Source organism: Nilaparvata lugens, chromosome 13 (assembly GCF_014356525.2).
Source record: "Nilaparvata lugens isolate BPH chromosome 13, ASM1435652v1, whole genome shotgun sequence".
Classification (NCBI taxonomy): domain Eukaryota; kingdom Metazoa; phylum Arthropoda; class Insecta; order Hemiptera; family Delphacidae; genus Nilaparvata; species Nilaparvata lugens.
In genome coordinates, this window is record NC_052516.1 from 21,035,554 (window position 1) to 21,048,364 (window position 12,811).

The window sequence follows — 12,811 nt, forward strand, 5'->3', positions numbered from 1 at the left end:
ATTAACATATAAAACAAAACAAAACATCCTAAAATCGAAAGTAAAAAAACAGAGAAGAACGTCAATAACAGTAGTTAGAAAAATAAGTTAGTAAATAACGAAAGATGAGGAGGAGTTTGTTCCTTATTTATGTGGTTCAATTAGAACTATCAACGAAAATTATTGTGATCTGTTGAATTATGTTAAGTAATATAAATGATAAAAAGTAGATTTCTTTCAGGATATTTGGATGTATTAAGGCTGTGCAAAGACTAAAAAAACTTTCTACTGGTTACATTTTTCAAAGTTTTTCGATTTATATACTATCAAGCTATCAAAATGAAAAAGGTTTCTCAAGAATTTTTTTTGTCCGATCATTACTTTTTGAGATATCAGAGCATAAAGTTTACATTTTTTGCACAGGTCATTTCAGATTCGATAAGAAATAAATCCATGAAATAATCAACAATACAATGGAGAATATATCCTCAAAATTCTATGGATTTTACCGAATTTGAAATGACCTGTCCCAAAAATTTAAATTTTATTCGCTCATATCTCAAAAAGTAATGATCGGCGAAAACATTTTCATTTTGATAGCTTGATAGTGCACAAATCGAAAAACTTTGAAAAATGTCACCAGTAGAAATTTTTTTAGCCTTTGCACAGCCTTAAAACACGGTATGAAGTCACAACCACATTGATTCAACAAGATATTAGTTCAAATTGATCGGATATAGGATATTTATAATGGTGTAAGGACTAAAACTAATTACACCTAGTTTAAATAATACAGAGGTTGTGATATCATCAACAATGTCTTAATTAAGCAATGTTCTAAGCTTTACCTTCATGAGGTATTTTTATTACTTATCTTGTAACGTATTCATGTAAGTTTTCTTGTAAGTTTTAAATAAAAAGTTTGATTGATCGATTGTGTCTACTAGAATTACTAATTGTTCATTTATTAATCAAACTTTACAATTATGAATAATAATGTCTAATATCTTCTTAAAATGTATGAATTTATTATTAACTTATTTTTATTTATAAAATAGAATTATAGTACCCTTTTTTGAAATTAATAAAATAATAGATTAAGAATACAAATTATAACAACTAGTTTCAGTTATCAACACCATCTTCAGGTTTTAAAAAATACATATTTTTTATAATGGATAACTGAAACTAGTTGTTATAATTTGTATTTTTAATCTATTATTTTATCAATTTCAAAAAAGGGTACTATAATTCTATTTTATAAATAATGTTTAAGATTGTGTTGTTGTTTAGTTATATAATATTGTAGATAAATCTATAATAGTTCTCTATTGCAAAAAGTCCCTAGCCTCTAGCACAGCACAGTAGGCTAATATAAAAATTTCAAACAATAGATAGGTTTAGAAAGATGAATATTTATACAATGAGTAAAGCATACCGTGATTAATTGATTAAGCTTTACAATATGAACAATAATTGAAGATTGTGTAGCTGTATAATCAAGTAATTGTACGTAGCTCAAGAAAAGCGATACATTGCAATAATTTGTATTTTTTAAAAGCCACCGCTCTTTAGCAAAGTGATATAATAATGTTAAATGATCTAGTATGCGTGTAAGATTACTATGTACAGGTGGCAAAGCACATCCACCATTTTTAATTCATTAAAGAAGATAGGCTTTTGATCAAAATTTCAGTCAAAATCAAGTAATTTGCGTGACTTGTTCAATTCTACAAAGAGATTTAAAATCACTTACTGCATTGATTTGTCTTTTTTATATAAGCATTGATTTATATAATTTATAATACAACCAACTATTTTAGGTAGGTTCTGAACAACCAATTACATAATATAAATAGGAAAAATACGGTGCTTACAATTGATTCTAGAGACCAAGAGAAAAAGAGTGCTGTACAAGCTGTATGGATCCAAAGTGACTGTGTTTATGTGTGTTACAAAAACTGTTTACAGTACGACAAATTTCAAATCAAGTTGTGTGATACAATGAAAAATATAATTATAATAATGGAACAAACTCCTCCATGAAAAAAATTACGATAAAGACGATCCTACAGAACAGTTAAGACAGATATAACAGTCAGTTGGTTCCCATAACCTAGAAAAATTGATAAAATTCGAGAAAAATTCTTGTCTTACCTTTGGAACGTCTGCCGTTTCACGTAGTTCTCCCGCACAAACTCGACTATTTGTTTCTGCGTTTTCCCGCTATACCTGTTCGATAAATAATATAAACAATAGATAAATTAATTGACAAAAATTAATCCAAAATTATAATAACGATTTAAAAAAATATTTGTAATAAAAGAATGCATTTTATTGAATATACTCCAATTGGAAATGAGGATTCAATGAATGAGAACTGGCTCAAAGATTGTCAAGAAGCGCAGTATTCACTACTGAAGATAAGAAAAATATTCCAAAATTTGAGAAAAGCGGTTATAATAAAGTAATCATTATCATGTTATAAAGTCATTGAATCTACACTCAATATCAAGATATAACTCATCAATCAACTATTATTAATTAATTGAGTTCCCATTTGACATTTATGAATACACACAAATAACAATTATTATTTATCAACCATTCACACTGACTCAAGATTATTTATGTGTACTTCAAAAACATGTATTGTAAGATTTAAAATTATTTGCAAATGAGAAAAACTTGAAAAAGTGCTATTAATCAATTTAATTGCTGTGTTTGCTCGAGCTATCAAAGCGAGGTAATCTTATTTTATACAGAACTAATGGCTCTTGGAATAAGTGAAGCAACATAATATGTAAATAATTGTGTGAGATATCTTTTCTATGAGTTATTGATTAATTGAAAAACATGAAATTTATTGTGTTACATGCAAAGAAGAACTGTGTTCCTTAGAATAGGAATCAATTGTACAAAATTGAACTAAGAACTTGTAGAATTGAAATAAAATATACCTTTCTATATATCTGAGGAGCTGTCTGACTTTTTAAAGTTAGTTAAATACATTCTTTCAAATGCTAAACTTACTAAGAAGAGTTACTTTTCTTCATAAAAAATGTATTTACATGGCAATTTTCAATTCAATTTTCGATAATACATGAAATACTAGTAGCCTTTTTCTATTTCCTTTTAGACAGACACTACTAGTTTCGGCCAATCCGTAACTTCCATAACTTAAAAGATGGAAATTGTCGTTTTCGTACATCATCTGAATACTGAGGAGTGAATTAGGGATAATGAGAACAATTGAATTGTTATTCTTATCAAATTATAAAAAATATAATGAATCCCGAGATGATGAATGAGTTTTTACAAAAGTGTCTACTGAAGAGTAGATAGAGACAATCAGAACAAATCGAATTGAAACTAACTAAGAATGAACTTATTCATGTACATACTGCAATGAATCCTACCCTTTCTATCCCCCAAAAATTTGTTTTAGTCCCTAAAACCACTAACACCCTTAATATATATTTTATAAACACGAATAGTTTCAACGATAATAACATTATCAAGTGTAGTATCACAAGTGTTATTCTGAAAGGACATCAATATTTGATGACGACATTATCGACGAAACTAGTCGTGTTTGATATAAAATATTAAATGATAAAGGTACTAGTAATTAAACATTCGAGTAGCCCTAACAAGATTTTAATTCATTTATTTATGTACCGAATGATAGTCGTCTAGGGGAATCCCAAATACTTTTTACTGTGTTTTCCCTTATAAATTTTGTTTTGGAGTACAAAACAAATGAGAAATCCCGTTGCTGAGCACGGGCTAGACCACTACCTCCGTTAACAAAGCCGTAGTGCATTCTTTTGACGTCAGCACAGGTAGGGCTCTTACACCAATGAAAATTCGTTGATTTCAGCTGATCTATATCAGCTAGTTTTTATTGGTCTAGGAGCCCTATCTGTGCTGACACGCACTAAGGCTTTGTTTACGGAGGTAGTGGCTAGACTCTGACCTGAACGAGGATCCGCGACTGAGAACCCTGGTCCGTTGACGGGGCACTTTCTTTACGATCGAACACCTGAAGAAGCCGTGATTCTCCACGCATTTCTTCCAAAAGTTTTTACACTCGTTACGTCCTTCGAAGAAAAATTCTACCGTATCTTTGTAGTAGCCCTGAAACACACACAAACATTTCCTCAAGTCAAATATTTTGCTGAAAAAGATAGTATTCTATGAATAGAATAATTATAATACACGGAATTAACATTCGACGGAAATTTAAAATTTACATGGCATGCTTGTTGAATGTTATCATAGAGAAAATATATATCACAATACTATCTTTTCTCCATGATGTTATTTGCACTAATGAGCCTCCGGGCTGGAGAACTCGCTTAATATACCGCTGATATTGTATTTGCTGTTCAATTAAAAGCAGTTGAAAGTAAAGAAAACCGTTTAACTTGCATTGAATTATTAATTGCATGCAATTAATAACACTCTATTAAAGTGTTTTCATATCATTGGGACTATTTTTATGAAAATTAGAGAGAGAAACAGTTTTGAGTTTATCCTGTCGATTCTTTCCCAATCATTGATTTGATATTGTAATTGTGGAATGTAATGTAACAAATTATGTTATGTTATAATAATCCTGCTGATAGCTCATTTGTGTTTTGTAATGATAAAAAACTTCATTTTTTTGTATATATGCACTTGAAATGTTATTCTGCTGTATCCTAAAAAGGGGCAAGGAAGTGAGTCAATTCCTTTGGCCACCAAACTGAATATCACCCAGTTGCACAAAATTCTGTAACTTTTAATCCCGATTAAATTCTATGAGAACCATTCAGAGACACCTTCTCAGGAAAATCTTCTCTGATTGGTTATCATGGAATTAAATAATGATTGAAATTTAACAGGCTTTTATGCAACCGGGTCTATGTGTTGAAAATTATTAGAAGTTGACATAAACACAACCCCATAAAACAGACGACTCGAGCCCCACGTAAAAAGTAGGAATTCGCTACATTCGTTCAATTAACATATAAGAACGCTCCCTCTATGGATTAAGTAAAAGAAGGGCCTCTCATTAGCCACAACAGCTTGTGATACTTTCCAATTATCCTGCTGGTTTGGTCTAGTGGTCTGGAGATTTACAAACTTCAGTGGTCTGCTAGATCACAGAGGTCAAACTAGCAGTGGTCTGCTAGCACCACCTGGTTCGTGGGTTCGAATCCTGCCGGTGGCATGAACGTTCACCAACTCACCCAAGCACAGGCAAAAATCTTATGCAGGTATCATCCGCAAAAAGTAGAATAATCCAGTATATCGCAATTTTGAAATGTACTTACATATCCTTCAGGATGTAGTTTTATGAGAAATCGTTTTCTCTTAAAGCTGATTTTCCTAATTTTCGCCCACGAGAACGTGTTTATCTTTGTATAGTTTTGAAAAACAACAATTCCCATATGAGCAACACTCAGGTTCAGAGGAACTCCTTCATGGTCCTGAAAATAAAAAGAACCATACATTAAATGATAAATGATGCTGAAAAAAAAAATAAATGAATTTCAATGTCATTCTAGACAGATTTTTCCTATAGTAAGGTCCATATTATAATGGCAGTGTTCGATTGGCAATGGTATTGCTATCCTTGTCTATCATTCAAAAAAGCAGATAGCGCTATCTCTTTCTCGCTTTGCTCTGTTGCCAGATCGCTTTTCAACAATATAGAAATATAATTAATTAACAAAATATTTCATCTTAATTATGAAATTATTGCAAAATATAATTTCTTTCTTAATAAAATGTAATTGATTATTTTAAACAAGAATGATCAGTTAATATTACATCGATAAACATGTATCAGCTACCGTCTATAGAAGGCATTGACAAGACATAGGATCGGCAACGTTTTTCTCCTATCTTTCTTTACTGCCATTATAACGTGGACCTAACAATAGTTATAAGTTCATCGAATACACACATACAAGTCTTACCTACATATTGCATCGAATACATACACACAAGACTTACCTACATATTGCATTTCTCTACGTATTTTTATCTCATATAAAGTATGAAATATATCATAATGCATTACATTCAAGCCCAGTAAGTTAGTGAATACATTACAGTATGATAGACTATAGATGGATGGATTATGTTTCATCCACATATCAATTTAAAATAGGTTCTCTCTATCCATTATTTTTCAATTTATTTTTTTTTATGATTTTCTATCAGCAGCTTACGAGAATATTGAATGATTGATTCTTCAACAGCAGCTTACAATAATATTGATTGATTGATTCTCCAAGTACGCATAACAATGTATTGCCAGGAGCAAGACCCATTGCTAACACTCACTACATTCTACCAAAAACAAATGAAAAATTCACTGAATCTGAACACAGAATACGAGAGAATACACAGAATCTCGTAAATGAGGTGAGTAAAAATCTTTTGGAAACAAAGAGTGAAATTTATTTTAGAGAATGAATAATTTAGTAAATATTATAGAGTAATTGAAATTGAAAGTACAACTCAAATATTACTAGTGATACTATTTTACTATTGACATTAAGGACCGGTTTCCGAGCTCGGGATTTAGCCAAGTTCTAATCTTTAAACAGCTGGAGTCAGAAAATTGGCTTTCCGAAACGCGGGGGGTAGTCGCAGTCCACGTTTAAATTAAAATTCGAGGAACTAGAAAATTGAACACAAAATAAAATAAAATATGGTAGTTTCAGCTATTTTTAATTATTTAGGAATGTTTCATTTCGTCAAGGAAAAACGTTTCCAATTATAGAAATGAGAAAATAAAGATTATCCTAAAAGCTACGACTACGCCCCGTTTCGGAAAGCCAATTTTCTGACTGCAGCTGTTTAAAGTCTAGAAGTTAGCTAAATCCCGAGCTCGGAAACCCGGCCCTAAATGTTAATAGTAAAATAACGTACTAACAAAACAATACAATCAACATAAGAGAACTGATTTATCTTCAACTTGAACAAAAAATGTTTACTGTTAAGATGAAAATTGTACTTAACAAAAGATGTATTATAGTTAGTCACCTTAGCGGGATGCATTTTCATGCCGTACAGCTCGCATCTTCGAGCTGTTTCAAGCAGGTTCAAATCAGCTTCCGCCGGCGATTGACCCCTAAAAAAAGGAAAAATTCAATTTCATGTTCATTGAAAAATTTAATCATAACACATTCGGAAAGAAACTACAGACTTAAGGAAAATACTGTTCCTATTCCAATTTATACAACAGTAATAATACAATTCTATTGTTTTGTGACAAATTTTATAACTTTACAACAGTAACAATCCAACTTGAATTAATATAATCACAGTAAAATCATGTTCATCATTAAGTACTTCTCCGTTCTCAATTTTTTCCATATTAATCTCAATAGTTCCTTTATTCGTTTGGTATTTCATGTCATTGTTGTCAATATGCAATCGTTTTTGCACAGTTAATATGGATATTGAACACAAATGAGTATTGAGGGATTTAACTCAAACTTATTGCACATAACAAAATTAAAGAATATTGAGATAGGATGAAATGTAGTTTTGGCTGGCTTCATTAGTTTACTTGGAACGATAAGATGATATAAGATGCTTCTGTTCAAGATTCACATAGATGTTGAAACATGTATAACATTTGATAACATGACTAGACAAATCTATTTTTTATGAAATGTAAATGAAATCTAGAGTTCGTTATATTGTTCAGATTGGGTATTTTTTTTTTATTGTGCATATTCTTCTTGAATGTGGGATTTCAATTAACTACTGTTACAGAATATGAAATGAAATCAGAAAATATTGACTTTTGGAAAATACTTACACATGCTTTTTATGGTTTTCCATAATTCTTCGTTCGAGTTCGAGATCTTGGTGTGGTACGAATTTATATACACTCAAATAAGATGGATCCGGGTAGTCCTCTGCTACATAATCCCCACATTCAGCTGCAACAAATAAATTAAATATTATAAATGATATAGAGACATCTAGATAAATTTGAAACCATGTCACTTCAACCACAAAAATAACCTTACGTTTAGGACAGCCCAAAACCTTCAGAACAGGTTATGATCTTTTAAATGAATTGGGTTTACAAATAAATACATGAAACGGTCTCGTTTTACTTGTCTCGACACAAGTCTCAATTTGTATTATTTAAGCCTGGTTTTTGATATACTTATTTTATTAAATCTGGTTTAATAGTCCATTGTATTTAATACGAGTTCCAGAAACCGGGCCTTAGACTACAGCAGTAGTATTTAGACTACAATAAATATCAACAGCTTGTAAGATAGTTTCCTTGTTCAGAAACCATTAAACTGGTAGGCATATAATATATTCTTCCTCTGCTCCTGCCCAGCAGAAATTAATCATATTGGAAACACCACCTTACTACTTGTTAAAATAGGAGAATTTTGTTGCTGGACACTGTATCTTGCAAATATAATAATTCCATTTTGTAAAATATTCAGTTTATTCTTATTTGCCTTTTTTATTTATTCATATACAAATATAATCCAGTTAAAAAACAACAGCCATTCGCCCAAAACTGCTCTAAACCTTAATTTTGAATACACAGTCTAGAGGTTATGTAAAAATGATACACAAATAAAATTTACTGAATGACATTCACTCCATCAAGATTCCAGTTGATCAAGAACCAACCCGAGTGGTAACTTCAGTACGTCAAGTTTCTGTTGCTTTCAGGAAGTCCAGTGGATACAGTAAAATAAATTCAATTAGAAAATAATCACATAATTCTGAATAATACTAGCATATTGTCATTATTCGAAAGCAAGAAACGAACACCACAGAGAAAAGAATTCTTCTAGGACATTCTATTGTCTCTGCTAACACCTAACCTAAACTTTAGCCTTCGACTAACTTCTCCCTAATCTCGATCTAGTGTGCAAAGGTGTAGCTGACTGTATATCAGCCTGCAATGAAAACTTGCCAATCAGCTCAACTTTAAATTTGTTTCAGCAACACTGCCAGTTGAACATGACTTGTAAGAAACAGGGTCAGTGTGAGACTGATTATTGTCCATGTTCGCAACACTGTCAGTTGAACGTGAATCGTGCTCACCCTGCACAATGTATGAAGCCATGAGCGCAGCCGTGTTGTCGTTGCACTGTATGTGACCGGTGGCCAGGTCTCGCTTCACCTGCAGGCAGAACAGGTAGCGCGTGAACTCCTCCTCCAACTGAGCCGGGTCCGGGGTGTAGAACTTTACGCAGAACCTCAGCAGGGGATCGACCAATGACAGGCCTACCTGACGGGCAACGGGTTTCTCTAGGTCTACCCAGTACTGAAACAGATAAATTGATGGTTTATGCACTGGAAATTGCTGAAAATCAACAGAAAGTTTCTCTAAGTCTATACAGTACTGAAATAGATAAATATATAATTCATATACTACAAATTGCTAAAGATCGAAAGAAAGTTTATCCACGTATAAAGTACGTTTATCTAAGTACTGAAATAGATAATAGATAATTTATTCACTGGAGATTGCTGAAAATCAACAGAAAGTTTCTCTAGGTCTACCCAGTACTGAAGAAGGAAAATAGATGGCTCATTTACTAGAAATTGTTAAAGATCGACAGAGACTTTATCCAGGCAAACCCAATACTGAAACAGATAAATTGATGATTTCTAGGAATTGCTAAACATTAATAGAGCTTCTCCAGCTCTATCAGGTACTGAAATACGTCAATAAAACCATCGATTCCTCTCAAATATCACAAGTAATTGAAAAAAAAATAGCAGATAACTTCAACTTTGAATCCAGTAAACCATATTTAATAATGAAATAGTCACATAATTCTGAATAATACTAGCATATTGGTATTTGAAGACAAGAGACTAACACTTAGCCTTTCCCTAACCTAAACTTTACCCTTCAACCTCTTCCTAACCCATCCTCTAAAGAATCTATCTAGGGTGCAACTATAGTGAGGTCCACGTTATAATGGAATTACACAGTGAACTCCTCAATATAATGACCTCCTCACTCCTCATTATGCGGGCGCCCTATAACACAACATATATATTCGTGTTACACTGAGGTACTTTTATCTCAGCCTCGACCTCTCAACTCCAGTACTACCTCTTCAGGCAACCCATCAAGGGTTTTAATTTCCAAATTGAACTAATAATGTTAAATTTTATATAAATAAATATGTTTGAACCTTACCCTTGTGCCAGCGACATCTTGGTACTCGAGGCCAAAGTAGTCAGCTTCTAAAAGATGCAGTTGCTTGCAGACCTGATCAAATAACACCCGTCCCACAGCTTTCGCCTGTCAAACATAAATCAAATCACTGTCAAACACAAAATAGAATAAATGTCAAACACAAATGAAATTAATCAGCGATAACATAAAACTAATATATAAATGGAGTGATATTGATCACATTGTAATGGAAAAACGGGTGGAAATATATTCTGTATAATGATGAATGACTCAGAAGTGATTCAACTAGAATGAAAAAAGATGTGTATCACAGAAAAGCCGTTTTCATACTCACCGATTGTCAGCCGGTACTCAGAATTATTGTCTTCCGAATGAGTAATTCTCATCAACAGCTGATTCATAGCGAATCGGATCAATTCTCAATTTTGAGTGTCAGTCGACAATCGGTAAGTGTGGAAACGATGAAAAAACAGTTGAGATAGAAATAGTTTTGATTATTGTTAATATTATAGAGTTGAAAGAGCTAGACAACAGAAATATTCCTGTAAATAGTGGTAGAAATTCTATCGATGTATCGAAATCACTAATATGTAACTAAAAAATGTATGCCATGAATTATTATAAAAAATAATAGCTTAAAAACTTGTTGCCCATCAACAAGAAAACACCAAAATTATATAAATAACATAATTAAATTGATTATCCAAGTTCAAGTAAATATACATCAAGTCACCAATAAATAAATTTATCAAACCATGTTATTGAATTGAATTGAAATTATCATAATTTATTGATCTATATTGTTATTTTATTAATGATTACTAGAATATTTTGACATTAATTAATTCAACATTTTCCTCGATTTCGAGCTGTCTAAAATACCATAAGTAACACAATGTTTTGAGACTGTAGCTTACTATCATTGAAAAACTACTGTGTGAAATATCTAGCTTTTTGTATGGTTCATGAAACTATCTACAATTTCAAATGTAAAACATACTTCAAGGCTGAACGTTGATAACTACTCAAAAGATAAAGCAACAGTAGGCCCGATTTCAATTCATAGTGACACATTTACTGCAAAAAAAACTCAAACCGGAAAATTCTATTGATATTCAAATTATTCAAAAATTTACACTAAATGAATGTTCAAAAAATTATTTAAATATTTAGACACTTTGCTCACTGCTAATCTGAATTATTATTGTTATTGTAATAATTTGTGAACTGGGATATATGAATACGGTATGTTATTTATTGGAACCAGCAATGAAGCAATCCATGCTAAGTGATGATCTGTGACAAATTGTTACAATTATTTTTATACAGCAAACCCTAACATTTTCATTTGAACCGGAAAATTGATATGTCACTCTGCAGGCATGTATGATGCGATGAACCTATGTTTATTTATAAATTTCTAATTTAAACGGATATTCATTTTTAAGACTTCTATTCCTTTTGGAAAATGAACTAATTTTAATGCGATTTGCAGTGTAATTGCAAATTACATTTTGCGGCCGATATAATGAAGGCAATTAAATTGTGAGTCTTGAAATGAAATCACATTTGGTTGCATTAGTTTAGTTAGATTTGTTCATTTCACGGATATTAAAATTTAATATACTTTTGAACAACTAGCAGTTGATCTTGATAATTGATAATCAAGTTAGGTTAAGTTGGTTTGGTTAGTGTAAATTGTGAGATTTTTACATATAGAAGATTAGTATCTCGGTCAGTATTCGAGTAAGAAATTTCTATCACATATCAAATTGTAAGGTCTTGAGAAGAAGGCCTTTGAAATGGCGGACGAGGGGTATAATTACTTATTACTAGCTAACACCATAGAGTGAAGATATTTAATTATTTGTCTCTGCTAATACATTAGCATATTAAATCTTTAATTTAACTATTTTATACTATTGAAAGAATAAGACGTTGATATTGTCAATACCACTTAATTTTATTCGAGAATCAATTCATAATACAGAGCCAGGTTTCATGGTAATACCATAGAGAAACAATATCATAAGTAGATATCCCATGGTATAGGGCGTTTATGTCGCAACTTTTACTGTTATCTCAAGCCGATTACTGTCGATTATTATCGATTTTTACTGTTTTGTTGGGGTAAGAGTGTATGAACGGCACAGTATGAGAGACTACCAGCGTCATAAAGCTTCACAGGAAAGAACTACGTGGACTATAGGCTTGAGATAACAGTAAAAGTTGCGATATAAACGTCCTATACCATGGGATATCTACGTATGCTATTGTTTCTCTATGGTAATACCTACCACATCTTCAGCTGAACTTATTACCATGAAACCTGGTTCTGTATTATGCATTAATTCTCGAATAAATCAAAGTGGTATTGACAATATCAACGTCTAATTCTTTCAATTATGGAGAAATACCACAATATCTCATACAATATTATCAAATTATTTTATACTAATCAAAACATACAAATTGTACTGTACTCAATAGCAGTGTAAAATATTTGGAAAGTGTACTGTCTTAATATCTATCTCAGACTGTTAGCCTGTTTACAGACTATGATACATTCATGTACGTTTATCACTATAAATAACCACATAAATTATGAATAATCATATAGATTTCTAT

The 12,811-nt window shown here is 31.6% G+C and overlaps 1 protein-coding gene across 1 annotated transcript in view; it reads right to left on the reverse strand.

Moving 5' to 3' along the window:
- Positions 1-2,132: 2,132 nt before the first annotated feature.
- LOC111057027 (FERM, ARHGEF and pleckstrin domain-containing protein 1) overlaps positions 2,133-12,811 on the reverse strand; it is a 55,559-nt gene continuing 44,880 nt past the window's right edge. Inside the window, exons 4-10 of the mRNA XM_039440066.1 lie at positions 10,184-10,288; positions 9,073-9,295; positions 7,808-7,931; positions 7,024-7,111; positions 5,301-5,456; positions 3,959-4,119; positions 2,133-2,211 (exon numbers count right to left, since the gene is read on the reverse strand). Of these exons, the coding sequence (XP_039296000.1) occupies positions 2,133-2,211; positions 3,959-4,119; positions 5,301-5,456; positions 7,024-7,111; positions 7,808-7,931; positions 9,073-9,295; positions 10,184-10,288 (936 nt within the window). The remainder of the gene's footprint in view (positions 2,212-3,958; positions 4,120-5,300; positions 5,457-7,023; positions 7,112-7,807; positions 7,932-9,072; positions 9,296-10,183; positions 10,289-12,811) is intronic.